The 15,284-nt window shown below is 44.7% G+C and overlaps 2 protein-coding genes across 2 annotated transcripts; both read right to left on the bottom strand.

The window, feature by feature from the left end:
• Positions 1-2,750: 2,750 nt before the first annotated feature.
• On the bottom strand, positions 2,751-3,887 carry PGRI_091460 (Ergosterol biosynthesis ERG4/ERG24; the record flags this gene model as incomplete). Its single annotated transcript, XM_040796859.1, has 5 exons — positions 2,751-2,986; positions 3,065-3,387; positions 3,450-3,566; positions 3,638-3,755; positions 3,821-3,887. The coding sequence occupies 5 exons, from the start codon at positions 3,885-3,887 to the stop codon at positions 2,751-2,753; spliced, it is 861 nt and encodes a 286-aa protein (XP_040650289.1).
• Positions 3,888-12,754: 8,867 nt separating this feature from the next.
• On the bottom strand, positions 12,755-14,996 carry PGRI_091450 (Short-chain dehydrogenase/reductase SDR; the record flags this gene model as incomplete). Its single annotated transcript, XM_040796858.1, has 7 exons — positions 12,755-12,930; positions 13,002-13,072; positions 13,126-13,284; positions 13,341-13,688; positions 14,077-14,126; positions 14,200-14,594; positions 14,669-14,996. 7 exons carry the CDS (start codon positions 14,994-14,996, stop codon positions 12,755-12,757), a joined length of 1,527 nt encoding a protein of 508 aa, XP_040650288.1.
• Positions 14,997-15,284: the final 288 nt, after the last annotated feature.

Raw genomic sequence — 15,284 nt, 5'->3', positions numbered from 1 at the left:
CGATGGGCATGCCCATGGGCCGTGGGCGTCATGGACGGGCACTCGAAAATCCAAATAGCCCACCGCCCACCGTGGACGGGCGATGGGCACCTCCTAGGTGTCCATGGACGGGCGATGTCGCAGTCTATGTCGGTTTTACTGTTTTAGCAAAGGTTTCAAACGTAGACACTCATTATCGAACTATTTAAGGGTTAAATCCGTAGTACTTGGTTTTCTAAGGTTATGCATGTCACTAGAGGGCTACGATATTTATTTTCAGCTTCTTATGTTGTACAAGCCACGTACGGTCAACTATGTCGCAGCAAGGATACTTGAGCGCAATAGTAACAGGATAGTCTTGAGTACAATAGCATCTAAACCAATTATAAGCTACCTGAGCTTTCAGTAAAGTGCACACTTGTTAAGGATGAAGAAGTACCTTAAAGAAAGCACCCCACTTAGGGTCAGCGGCAGAGTCTTCAACAAAGCCTCTTTCTCTTGTTAGCTTAACTCTGGAGGTCAATAAATTAACCCTAGAAACGTCAAAAGCAATTCTAGGAGTAGCTTATCCCCTAAGATCTCCTACCTATATCCTAGGGCTGTCAGGGATACACATAAAGTATATACGATAAGTATAGGATAAACGTTATAGCCGACCCATCTGTTCACACTAACCTTCCCGCTTTATACGTTTTTGATATATTTGCTATATATAATAGCTGCTTCGCTATAAGGAGAAAAATGAACGGATAGATCAAAAGCAATCGAGTCTACTACATTATATTACTAGAAGTAGACCTGGTGCCTAACTACTAGTGCTTACAGGCTAGATTCGGTTTATAGTTTCTCATAAGGCTGAGCATTCCCCCCTTACGTCCCGAGGTCGCGCTCCCTAAAAATCGCTTTAAAAAGTCTACATCGTGCTATGCTTAATATATTACTAGCTATTATATATATAGTACTTAAATTAGTACTATATAATAGTACGTCCTATATAGACCTAGCAGTGACCCGCGGGTGACCCTAAGGGTCGTCAAACAATACAAACAAGCAGTCATTCACCAGCCCTTCGCTCCTGGGACCCAATTCTATTCTAAGTTCCCGGGGGCCCAGCGGCTCCCGGGATTACCCGTGGCATTCCTCGGTAGAAATTACGGAGGCAATAATATAACATGCTCTTTCAGGAACCGATCCTGTTTGTCGTGAAATTACTCTGAACTGCCCTTCATCCGGAGAATATGAGATCGCCCTTCTTAGGATGCTGCTTAGAGACTTGATTCGGGATCAAGTGCCTCCTGTTCATTTCTACCAACTGTATCTCTGTTGAAGACTAGTTGGTCATGAACAAAATTTGATTTATTTAGGTAAGCTATCCCTTTCGTAGCATCCTGTATCCTTTCACTTCACCGTGGCCACTTAGATCTGACTAACATAAATACAGACTTCAACAGCAGTTTCTCGCTATCAGAGTTGGTAGGATTGTAAGTTTGTTTGCAAAGAGCAATAGTCACTGTGATAAATGCTACTTGTACCTGGCCTCTGTTCTATTTATACTGCCCCCATGGCGCGCGGCTTTGAAACAGGTACGATGCTTCAGCGAAGTCCAGGACAACCTCCACTATCTTGGTCCGTGAAGCACTGTTGATCTTACCTCTTCCTTCTTCTCCTGGTCCCCCCAACAGCGTTAATATTCTGTTAAAGAAGCCACCAACCTTACTTCGCAGCTCCCTCCTTAGTTCTCTCAATCGTGGGCAATCTCACAACATACTGTGAACGCTTTCCCGTTCGGCACAGACGCACAGATCGTTGTCTCGGAATCTAGAGGTCTTTACGTATGTTGACAACCAGCAGTGTCCGGCTCGCAACTGTGTTAATAAGTACGCTCGACTTCTAAGAAGAGAGCCGTAGAGACGTCTGGTATACTTGGACGGCAGTGTGTTGTCGACCTAACGCAGATAGGCGCCGGTGCCCGAATCGTTCCATTCTTTTTCCATTGGGCCTGCACCCTTTGCCTAACGTGTGTTCTCTCGCGTGATAGCAAACAGCAGAATGGGAGTGTTTTTCCCGGTATAGCTGCCTCTTAAGCCAGTAAATCGGCAGTGTCGTCCTCAGGTATTTCGCAATGTCCGGGTATCCACTGTAGTCGAATCGATGTGCCGTGAGTCTTGGTGTTCCTAGATTGTTTCCTACAGCCATATTTAGGACATATCATAATTTCAGTAATTTGAGAAGTTTCGGTATTGAGAGGGTCTATTCGGTATATGCAAAAGCCTAACCTATCTTCTTCAAGAGTGGGGTCCATGACATCAGCACAGATGAACATTTCTTTGGTTGAGATTTGCTATGTGTTCTTGCAGGTACTAGACCGTGGTCTTCACTGATAATAGCGAGTGTGACGTAACTTGACTGTGAGACATACCTCTATACGCGAGCTCCTATCCCCACCTATTACTTTTGCTAAACCCATGTTTACCATAATACAGGCATTGTGCGTAAGCGAGAACCCTCCACGCCTCCAGTCTTGGTTGACCTCAGTACTTGGTCAAGATAAGACCGGCGTAAGGATCTTCATGGATTTTGGGGCTCTATTAGGCGAGCAACACTCTCACACATCGCCTACAGTCAATTTCTAAGACATATCCCTAGACGGGGATTCACCACGCTACTAAAAGATTGTGCTAGGGTGGTCAACGAAGAGCACATCTCAGGTCCCTCCAAGAAACTTTGGCTGACACTCTCTTCGGGCTGCACACCAGACCATCACATGACTCTTAAAATACCCCGGGAATAAGTCTCCATGGGACCTTCTTGCAATAATCCTCCCATTGCGTTCCATATTTCGTCCGACACTTTTTCTCGTCTCTTAGACAACGGTGCATCATGACGCCTATGACAAAAATTGCTTCCGTCCAGGGGTATATTGAGTCGAAGCCACATGTTGCGCACAGAGCGCAAGTAAATATGATGTTTCCAAGATAGTTGGCATGCCGAACAACACCCCACCATCCTATTTATTGTTAGTCACGAGTGTATGAAAGAAAATGGAGGGAAATGAGGGATCTAGCAGGCTAAGTTGGTTGCTTACCGGAGTATAAAAGTTTTGAACTTTGCGCCTTTCCGCAGGCAAGTGTGTAGGAGCATTCAATGTACTTGGCTTTTGAGCCCCAAATCGTGCACTGGCCTTGAGATTCGCGAGCTATATCTTTGTGGTAATTGGCCCACAAGGTCAAAATCCAGCCAGCTGTCCAAACCAGCACAATGAAAACCACCTCTTGGGTGTGAAGCGACTTGGGATGGCGATAAAGATACTGTGCTTGGAGGGTGTATATCACAGGCATGAATGCCGAATATCCATAGATGTAGTAGAATCCGAAATGTTCATATGCAATGTCCAATGTCCCGATGAACCTAGGAAGTTTAGTGGATATTCTTAGAGGACAATTGAGGACGGTGCCTTCAAAAAGACTTACCACTTTTCATTGGCAAAGAAATCTAGCACAACCAAAAGTCGCAGTAGGACAGCCAAGACCATGGAATTTGTCATGTATCCAAGGCTGTAGTACTGAGCAGCAGCGAAAGAAATATCCCTTCACGCTGTTATTAAACTGAAGACAATCGCTTGCCTGGAGGCTGTTTAGCATATGATTGGTGGACTTACACCACGTTCCAGATAATGACACCGCCAGCTCTGCTGCTGTGGAAATGTTTTATATCCCAAAGCTTTCCGAAACGGGGGTGAAACTCGATACCGTTAAGCAAATCGGTCCAAAAGTACCCTAATTTGCGTTTAGTGCCGATGTCCACTATGATCTGTCTCTCGAAAAACTTTGGCTCAACTTACCTGCTGATACATTGTCCTCTGGGCTATCTGGCCAGCAATAACCCTTCAGATGGAAGATAATAAGCATGACCAGACTGTATATATTTATGGTCCAAACAAGTCCTTCCCAGTGACCGGCAACGAACGTCAAGGGAACTAATCCAGTAGAGTGTACGACAAACATTGATACCAGTGTCAATCCCCAAGCAAGAAGTCCGTTAATTCTGTAAGGGAGTCGTTTTCCTGAAGGCGTCGGCTGACCCAACAATAGCGGTCCAGGAAGGAACGTGTACAGCATCGCTTGGAACAATGTCCATACAACATATGCCAGAACTGACTCCATGTCACAAGATGGCATCCTGTTGACCAGAAATTGAAAGGTGCCTTCAGAATAGGCGGTAAACACCGTCGATGGGATAGAGGTATTGAAGAACTGATAACATATCCAATAGAAGAGCACCAAAAGGGGACTGGTGATGATCAGAATCAATGAAAATACTTCAACCAACACCGTTCTCAGAGACAATTGAGTGGTAGTGGTGACTTTTGTCACCATATTTGCAGTTGGATGTGTTTAATGGAATCAATGTACTGGATAGGAAACACGCGTATCTATATAGTGGATGTGGAGGACGGCTGGTTACTAGGGGAGGGGTATCCCCAGTGCTCCAAGGTTTTGCTCAAAAGATTTCTTCGTGATACCTAGTAAGGTTTATTCTATTTCTAACCTTTTAAGTGCCACGGCCCCTGTCGGTATTTCGATTTGCGGAATCAGCGGTGAGACCTTCAGTGCGTAGTGGGTATTTTTCAAACGCAAAAGCAGTATCGGCATGAAAGTGGATTCTTATGCAAGCCAAAAAAGTGTTTGCTGCATTTTCAATGTCTATGTTAGATAAATCAGGCATGAAGATCAGGATGCGAGTATACCTGAATTGGTTCTGACAGGGGTGATTCAAAGTTTGTGTGGTGTAACATGGCTACAGCAGACATGACGTCGTGGTAAAATGAAACAATTAGCACAAGTATTCAGGTTAATAATTATTTACAAGGATTGAAAAGATCTGAGAGTGGGTATTTGGTATTTATCGCCTATTCTGACAACTTCAAAACTACGGAAGGTACAATTTTCAAGGTTCAACTCCTCATTGAAAGGACCATTTGGCCCAGAGGCAATCAATTCTTATCACTCGCCTCCAACCAATCTCAATATGGATGTCATTCTGGACGCCCTTGACCAAATGATTCTTTCTACGATTTATAGCTGGATCAAGCATATGGCCACTGATCTTGCCTGTGTTGATGAAAACCCCATCGACCCATGGCGCCCATTAAGTAGGCAACACCTATATACAACAGAATTGCGAGATCGAATCTGCATTTCCATCGCGTCCAACAACGTATGGAATCGACAAAGCATTGTCAGGCAGTATATCAGTGTCTTCACCTTCTCAATGTGCGGCTCTTAATAAGACTTAAGATGGCCTAGGGAAAATACAGCTGACATTCACTTAGGGTATCGAGCACAATGCTTTTTTTTATCTTTGGCACTATTTGCTACTATCGTCATTTCGAACCCACATTGAAGACCCATCCAAAGTTTCTCAAGAACCAGGTTCGACAAGAGATTAGAGAGTCTATGCTTACCCTGTTCATTGGGAATATTCTCACGGCTCCGATATTTGTGGCCCAACTTCGGGGATACTCGAAACTATATAGTTCTCCAGAGGAGGGACCAGGATATTGGTATGAAGCGCTGCAGTTTCTATTCTTTTTGACATTTTCCGACACCCTGATGTATTGGCTTCATCGACTGTTCCATTTGCCTCTGCTTTTCAATACGATGCACAAAGGTCACCATCGCTTCATCATCCCGACCCCATTCTCGGCCTACGCATTCAATCCCATCGAAGCTTACATAATGAGTCTCCCGATCCATGCCTACGGCTTTATTTTGCCAATGTCCAAATTTGCGTACCTCGTGATATTCCTTATGACTAATATATGGTCTTTCTTACTGCGTATGTGCTCTCTTCCTCGATTGGTGAACTGATGATACTCATCTCTGGGCGAAAATCAGATGATAGCCAAGACACCTTCCACACTGTCCACCACAAAAATGTCAAATTCAATTTTGGCCAATTTCTGCATCTATGGGACCGGTTGGCAGGAACCTATCAAGATCCCGTCCACTTTTTTTCGTCAAAGAAACGATCTGTTCAATTTCCAGAAAGCCGACACAACGCAGGAGCGAATACAGTGGATAATTGATAAATAGACAAGAGGTTTCCTATGAGACAATTGAAAATATCATTCCTACCACTTACAATGCTCTAAGAAACAGAGGGAATCGACAGACTCCACTTCCGGGAATTTGCAAATGTCTACTCCGTAGAGATGAAATTTTATTTCCTAATTTACGTACTACCTTTGTATGTAAGCTTTTCACATTTGACCGCTAAGACCCACGACAACAGCAAATGCAAATTCATCAACAGCGTCGAGCGAATAGACACACAGGTGCAGTAAGATGAGGTGGGCATATTAGCCGAGGCATAGTCATGTCTCGAATGCAAGCTATGTCACCTATGATGTAAACCAAACATATGTTCCAGTAGAGTTGGTCATGGCGCTGCTGGAGCCGGGCTGATCTTTAATGTATGAGGCGAGATCGACAGTATCGGCTATCTAGGTAGGTGGAGTATGGTGTATATGGGCTGAGATCCAGCAATGTTCACACTTGTCTTGTAAATTATAAGTAAACTGATGTAGAAAGGAGAAATGCACCCCTAGTCGGTGGCGCCTATGTTCTGATTCTAGTGGGGGCCACGGGCTGATATGGTTACGTACCACCTAGTTTAACAGCGCATTAGCAATTTGTTGAGTTCCGTTTGCCCTCGTGCAGATCGGCCACTGGTCTTCGATTTTTGAAGCATAGATCTCCACAGGGACTCCGCAGATCATCTCATGATCATTCCACTACGCTAGCCTACGATGATGATGATATTTCTCCCCTCTTCTTGATAGGGTATAAACCTGATTTGTGACGTGTAAAAATTTGACATGTCTGTTTTCCGTTCCATGAACAATGCTGGAATAGTGGAGAGTACTCCGCGGAGCAGAGTATGAGGCATAATCCAAAGGGCGGGTTGTTCTGAGATTTTGAGTTCCTTGGCATCCGGCGTGGGTCTATATTACCTAAATAGGATACTACATTCCAAGCTAGCGTTGTGATTAGGCTAGTTACAGCAACGTTCCAAGGTTATAGTAGTGCGGTATTACAAATTATGGTAGCTCAAGATGGACATGAATTTGGTAATGGTCGATGTGCACTCTCAGGCCCATATAATATGAGGTTCCATAGACTTAGGCTTTGACTCGCGGGTTCTTGTCAATTTTGTTGAGAATCCCAGTAAAATTTCAGTAATTAACACGGTTCATTTCAATGCTAAGCCCCTTTGTGATATCGAGTGTTTCTTGCATGCCAAGGATGCCAGCTCCTACGCAATTAGGGCCAGCCTAATTGATACTCAAAGTCCTCCACACAACCGAGATCACACGTGCTTTCTCAAAGGCAGTTGTATTCTGATTCAGACTGCCTACGTGTCAATTATCTTATGAATTGGCCGAGTCCTACACTCGCATTCCCGTTGCCGAATGCTTTCCACTGTCGTCGAGTCCATTCCATTGTGTTCTGCTCTTTATGTATCTACAGTGGTGTAAAGCCCATACATATGAGCTTCAACTCAGGCCCATTTGAATATAATTCGACAGACAAAGAATTCATACTTTCTATTATACAAAACTTCCTATCCCATACATGCTTCATACAACCTCCGTACTATACAAAACCAACAAATTGACGATTGAGGACCAGCGAAGGGAAAGCAGCTATAAAACACAGCAACATGTTTTCTAGCCTTGATGGAATATATCTCGGCCACTGTAGGGACCACCTAGTGTTGTTCAGGCTCCCGCCATCCTTACAAGCATTCTCATTCCGTCCACGGGCCGCGCTGCTATCTCCAGAGTCTGTACTCTGGTAATTAATGAATAGTCTAGTCGTGAATTTGTTCAATGCTTACCTTGTATAGCTCTGACTGGACGTCGTATTGCCCACCTGCCTTCGTGATAGGGTCGCCTGAATCATCGTACCTAGTTGCCCCAAGTCCGACTTTTTGCCAAGTATATCGGCGTACCGCGCTTGCAATGATCACAACAGCTTCAATGTTCGCAAGGTCTTGCCCAATGCACTGCCGTGGTCCACGTTCAAAGGGCCGCCAAGCACTCGGCAGTATAGAGGTTTCCAGCCCTTCCAGCCATCGCTTAGGGATAATCTCAGTAGCCAGATCACCATACACTTTGCTAGCCTAATGTATGATAGTCTGGCAGCTATAGAGCACCACCCCGTCCAGACATAAGTCTTGGCCATTTGGCAATCGAACGTTGAACCCAGTATTTGGTGGTGAATACCGGGACGTGGCAGCTGGTGGGTATAAACGAAGGGTCTCCTTTATAACGGCAGATGTATACACCGTATTCTGGAGACAGTAATCTCTGTTTTCAAGGCCATCAGGCCCATCTTCAAACCCTGCCAAGGGACAGCAGCATGGATGGCGATTGGAGTCGAGTCTGGGCCAAAAAAACTCGTCGAGTTTGAGGCAAACAAGCCTGAAGATACTGTGATTCCGGCTCAATTTATAAAATGTCCATTGTAGTATAACACTGGTTGTATCATGACCAGCAAACAAAAAAGTTTTTAGCTGATCACAAGTTTGATCCAAAATCTCTGGAGTCAACTCGTTCTGGCTGGCCAAACTTAGTGATAGAACGCTGCGACGCCGCTTTGCAGGATTCGTTTGTTGTTCCCCAAATTCTTCTTTGATGTGCTGTTTGATGTGCTGTTTGATATGGAAATCAAGACGGCGAGCAAGACGACGTCTCTGGTAAGAAGGCAATAGCACCCATATTCCATTGTTAGAATTGAAGTTAGAGCGAAGTTCGCGGAAGAGTCTGACGATTTGAGTTTTGATTCTGTTCTCCGAGTTGAGCGTCCATATTTGTATCCATAGTGACAGCACCTATCAAAAGTCAGAAGCGGACTTTATAGGTGGAAATAGACATTATTTACCCATGATGTCAAATGTTAAATTCGTACAGAGATCATCAAGTGAGAAATCTTCACCTGTCCTAGCATAATGGTCGAGGTTCGCCAGGAACAACTCCGTCTTATCTGCAGGGCATCATACTAATGACCTGGCTATGGGCGAATCCCGGATTGAACAGTTTTCGTAATTCTTTCCAACTCTTATTCTATATTCAGGTCAATAAGTGTTACATATGCTAGCTGTTATATCTTACCTGTGCTAGGACAATCGATCTTAGTCCCGTGATATCGCTGACCAAGTGCATAAACGGCGACTTAGGGACACTATAGTGAAACAGCTTCGAACTTATAGATATCTGCTCTGCAACCTCGTGGTCTCACACAACACATATAGGAAAGCTAAACGGTCGCAAGTCTATAAGAAACAGGGGGACTTCCAAGTCGCTCATAGACCGCCTGAAAAGCTTCGTCTAATATAAGTCAGATTCACTGTTCGAAATCGGGAAGAGATTTGAACTTACCGAAGTGGCAATTCAATTTGGTTGTCTTCATGAAGTGAAGGAGTGTTGACAGATGGCCCCATATTCGTGATAGTGGAATCTGAGGAAAATCAACATATTGCTTCATTCGGTAATAAATGACTCAATTCTAGAGAAAGGGGAAAAGAAAGGAGACAATCACAACAATTAGAGTCAAAAACATAATAGTAAGTCTAGATAGATGTAAATCTTCGATTTTTGTGACAATATTTGAACCTGCACAAAGACACCTGGTAGCTGAGGGAGGTGTCACAACAGAAGGATAAAACCCCTAAGTACGTCGAAATCTGCGATAAGGTTCGGTATTATCTTTACTGTGGTTTTGAAAAAGAACGATAAGTGGGGACACTTGACCATTGAAGTGGAGGGAGCGTGAATGATGTAAATCTCACACCGGGTCACCAATTGTCGGCGATAAAAATGGATCGACTAGTTCAAGCCGAGGTGATCCGCTAGTTCCTAATAAATACACTAACTATTTACGTTCTCAGACGCCAGAGATGCCACGCTCAGATACGCCCACGCCCTTAGGCCAACGAATCCGACATCCTTTGCGGACTGCGAATAATTGTGAAGCTTTGTTGGAACCGCAGCCGACTCCTTGGTCAACGAGTGCATGTCTTGAAGCCTGTACCGGAGGTTACAGAAGTGCCAGGTAACATAACTCTACAGAAAAGTGCGCGTTGTGTGCAGTTCACTAAGTCCTTGTCGCAAAAGATGCTAACGAGCTCCCTCAAGCCTGTAATCGTATCATTGTCACCTTTTCAAGAGCCTACTCCAAGTTGGTTTGGTTGCACTGAGCGAAACTGTTGACTAAGGTCGTCTAGTGACGCCGCTCATCAAACTCTTCGTAGAAGGAGAGCAGGTCATTTACAAACACCGCCCAGTTTTCTACCTGCGCAATGGGAGCCGTGACCTCTGCAAACAATTCGTTCTCATCAGATCGTTCATTGGACAGCATAGAACCCCCAAGCACGGTTTCCCATTCCGTTTACTCGTCGCAGAAAACTTGGGCACTCAAGGACCTTCGGAATCACATAAAGTTGGGTTGCTCATCCCCACAACCTTGGAATACTTTACAAGACATGCGGTTAGTATTGTATCACATGCCCAAACAGATGGAGTATAAATAAGCACAATCAATACTTGGGCGAATCATATTTAGCCCAACTGTAAACCACCATGGAAGCAATGGTTTAGAGCCAGGCTTGCAGCTTTCTCGGGCTCAATTTGACGTGTCTCTGCCGCTCTTCGTAAGCAAAGTGCTTGACCGTCTGCTTACACGCATAGCTGAGCTTGACACAAGGCTCTTCCGCCGTATTAGTTTTACTATACCCTATCGTTTGCAAAAGTCAAATGACAGAATTGACAGAAACGCTGTCTCAACATTAGTGCCTTTCGGACTGCAGAAACTAATGCAGATGACAGGATTGTTTCAACAGATGAGGGCAGACTAACAGAAGCCACATATATAACAGCCTAACCGAGATAGATAATAAGTATCCTGGTTGCACCTCTATCTTACTGCAGGTGTTTCGGCATTCTAAAGGACTACCGTTGCCAATGAATATGGGATGTCATGTATATATTTCTCAATCGAGCTTGGATCCGCCACCAAAGCGACAGTAGCCAAATAGTTAATTTATACTTGGTAAATGGTCAAAATTCTACATCATATTTTGAAGTATAAATTCAACACTCAACTCCCGCCAAATTTAAAGCATATTATATTCGAAGTGTTACCTCGTGCTAATGGTTACAGTCTAACAGTGTTTGAAAAGAGTTAAGTTGCTTTGGTTGAGATATAGGGCCCCCTAAGCCCTTCATTACGGTATTTAGAACAGTATACGCCATTGAGAAGAACATTTGTCTACTGCATGGATTTTACTCGATATTGGTCCAGAGATGACAAGGACCGGTTTGCTATTTGGTACGCCATCGTGTTATGTATGGAGAACCTGGTGATAGCCCTTCCGTATGGCCCATATTGTAGGCAGCACACATAAGCGAGCTGACCGAAGATTGGTGATTGACGTCGATGGTATCAAAGCGGAGTGAATGACCTACAACGTCTGCGGGACCATTTTTGACTGCATGGAACAGTGCTGCATGGAACAGTGGAGGGGCCTCTTGCACGTTCACTTGTCTCTCCCCTAGCAAGAAAGTGTTCCACCATGTATAAGTTCCCATCCAATGCTTCTCGTTCTCGCCGCATGGTGAAGAGCTGTCCTTCCTAGAGTGCGCCAAGAACCGCAAAATCGCAAATGGTTTGGTTTTTGGGGCCATTTCTAGAAACCATTGCGGTCTTGCCGCGTAGCTTTTGACAGCTTTGGAGCTATACACTGGTATTACCGTAATTACTGGGTAATCGTGGGGAGAGCTCGGGCCGACTTTCTTTCTCATACGCTAAATCACGTGTATAAAACCTTATTGGGTCATATCGATATTCCAAACCCTTTGTACGGGAACCACTTCGACACCGAAGTAGCAGCTATGCTTGGAAAGTGGAAGGTTAGATTACCGGGAGTGAAGCATTTCAGCAGCTACTTCTTGTCAGCTATAGGCTTGGCCCCCTTTGTCACAAAAGAGATCTCCGGCGAAACGCAGGCATATCAAGCGATGTCGAAGGATTCGATGCTGCTTTGCCTCACCCTAACCGCATCGATAAGAAGTATGTATTCCTCTAGATATATGGCTAAGAGTTGAATAGAAAGTGTCTTTTATCCGTCTATAAACCGTTCATTGATATTATGAGGTCCGTTGATTTCACTTCTTGTAAATTGGCCAAGAAGCTAGAGTATTAGCCTGCAAAAAGTCGTGGCAAATAAGACAATCCGGGGCCCTCATGAAGCTTGCAAATCTGGCCCCCACTTGCTAGCCTAGGAGTTGACATTCAAAGTTACCATCTAGATCTCAGGGACGACCCCATAGTGATATGGCTGTCAGAGAGAAGGACAAGTAGATAATTGATTCTTGCAGAAGTCATTCATAGGCACGTAATGTACTCTACATATCCACCAAAATAAAAAAGTCACATATGGGTCACCCCATCACACGTTCAGGACTTAGCTAGCAGAAAATATAGCCAGCATCCTCCATCCTCTAGCAGCTTCTAGTAACGGTACAGCCTCGTGCGTGTACCGCATACATTTTTCCAACCCCCACCAATGGGGAAGTCCCGACGTTCATATCGAACAAGTTTCTTATTATATTCTTCCTATGCGTTGATTACATGACCGAGAGTAGCTTGGAAGGAAAGGTACAAAAGGGCTGTCTAAGCCCTTCATATGGATTTGTTCTATCGTAGACTAATCAACGAGTAGTGTATCCACCGTTGGCGAAGATGGTCTGGCCGGTGATCCAAGCACCATCAGTGCAAAGGAAGCGAATGATAGGAGCAATGTCCTCCACCATAGTAAGACGGTTGCCCATACCATTTGCCTTGTGAAATTCCACGGCTTCTGGAGACTCCTGGGGGTAGAAGAAAGCTGATGATAATATCTGGCGTTAGATTCCTGGAACGAAAAATATTTCGCTTGATTGATCACGATAGACTTACGTGTATCCATTGGCCCTGGGGCGACATTGTTTACACTGATCCTCCTCGACTGGAGCTCCTTACAAACGCCCCTAAGATATTATTTTAGCTCTGGACTTTAGTTGATACCGGACTGGTGATTTACCGAGTAAAGTGCTCGACAGGAGCTTTGCTACCAGCGTAAGAAGTATAGTAGCCAGTAAACGCGCCCAGGAGCGCAGTGACGATACTGATGATCTTCCCACCATCAGTCACATGAGTAGCCGCCTCCTTCAAAATGAAGAATGCAGTTTTAGAGTTCACACTAGAGATACACTTAGTCAATCTTTAGATTTTGCAACATTCTTCCCGAATACTTACGCGAACATAGAGTCATATTCTTCCTCACTGATGTCCGTGATAGGCTTCTTCAGTACTTTGCCGACCGTGTTGATCACAATATCAACATGCCCAAAGTCACGAATCACATCTTGAAACAGTTTTGTCACTGCGGCTGCAGAAGTCAGATCACCTTGGTAAAAGGCAATCTTGATCGAAGGATTCCTTTCCTTAAGCTTGGCTTCCAGCGCGGCTGTATCCTTGTCACTTGTTGAATGATAGTGAAGAGCAAGGTCGGCGCCCACACCAGCTAGCTCGAGAGCACTAAGGGCTCCAAGGTTCTTAACACCGCCGGTGACGAGAGCAACTTTACCCGTGAGTGACATTTTACTGTGGAGAGTAGGTAGTAGTCGGGAAAACAATGACAAGCGATATTTGTGGCAGTCGAGTGAAATAAATATATTCTGGTCGAGAAATGCATTGTTTATATATTCAGGAGGGGCGCAATTGGATGTGGTATGATGTAATAGTCTATGCGTCAGATCCTAGGTACCTAGCCCTGGAGATAGGATGCGATATCCGGGATAGGAAATATGTGGGCCATAGTAAAATTAATGTTTCTCTATTGGTTATCAAATGTGGGTCACTTCGATGTGATATCCTATTCAAGAAGTCCGAACAAACTCTATCTTTGTACATGATGCGTGATATTGTCAGAGCAAGCGGATACAGCAATTGTACACGGGTTGCAATTCTTTGATTGGTTCAAGAAACAGACCCATCAGGAGCTTCCGAGAAATTGACCCGGATTCGGATCTGGAGGTTCACCTAGGACAGAAGTATCCACAAGGTAATATTTCGCCGATCCTTGTAAAAAAGCGGCATTGCAGTCGATCCAAACCACGATCCGATGGAGCAGGCCATCTAGTCCCAGTGATCCTAGACCACCCCGTAAATTAATGGCCCGTACGAGACCCTGCATGTGGATGTCGTAATTCTTGAGACTACCGAACATGGCTTCATAGCTAGCCATCTTTGCTATGGCCCCTATCAAAGCGTCATTTATGGTATGAGGCGGCTGAGCATCAAGACAGCGATTGATGGATTGTACGGCCTCATAGCGAAGGCCGAGAAGGTCCATTTTCATACTCCCAATGTCTCGCTGTAAGGAAGCATAATGCGATGCAGCAAGAAGAATAATGACAGAAAACAACGCGGGCTCGGTCATCACTAATGGAAACCAGAGGGTCCTCAATAGGCCGTGTTTCCCAGGCAGGTCAAGCTCAGGAATATCAACTGCCATGTGTGTCAAATCTTACTTTATATTAACAGAGTCCACCTTGCTAAATCAAATACAAAAAGCAACTTACAGTGATCAACTAGCAGCGGAGTCCAAGGTTGAACCGAAATAGGATATGATTGGAAAGGGTCAACTCTGAGTCCGCCTATCTGAGGCGAGATGTAGCCTGTCCCCAGTCTGCATACGTTGAACTCGAAGCCGGTTCGACATTCAGCGCCATTCACGTTGTGCAACAAGTTAACAAGTTGCAACTTCTGCAACTTGTTCTGGGGACGCTTATCTCGGCGCGCTTGCTTCCACTGATGGCGCGTCACGTGGGATCGGACCTGGGATTCCTTTGAGAGCTGAAGGGCATCGCTTGGTTTCTGTATGTTGACAAAAATAAATTTCGTCTCCATTCTATCATGTGGTGATAAATCAGCTTGCGAGGCATCTCCTGCCGTCTCGGGCGGAGGTTGACGGGAGCAGGTGCTGGATTCGTGGAAGACTCGGCCTCGGATTTAGACATTATCCGTTATAGTTAAGTTCTGTATAATAAAATACAAATCTCACGAATTACTGGATCTATGGATCAAATAAAAAATTATAGCTACACAAATGTTTCACTGTAACTATTAAACTTCTAGTCAATTCGATATGGCAACTGCAGTATAGAAATTACGTCGGAGACACAAACGGCATTGCGA

Source organism: Penicillium griseofulvum (assembly GCF_001561935.1).
Source record: "Penicillium griseofulvum strain PG3 chromosome Unknown contig_12, whole genome shotgun sequence".
Taxonomy (NCBI): domain Eukaryota; kingdom Fungi; phylum Ascomycota; class Eurotiomycetes; order Eurotiales; family Aspergillaceae; genus Penicillium; species Penicillium griseofulvum.
Note: the sequence above shows the minus strand (reverse complement) of the source record. Positions and strands in the feature narration are given on the sequence as shown.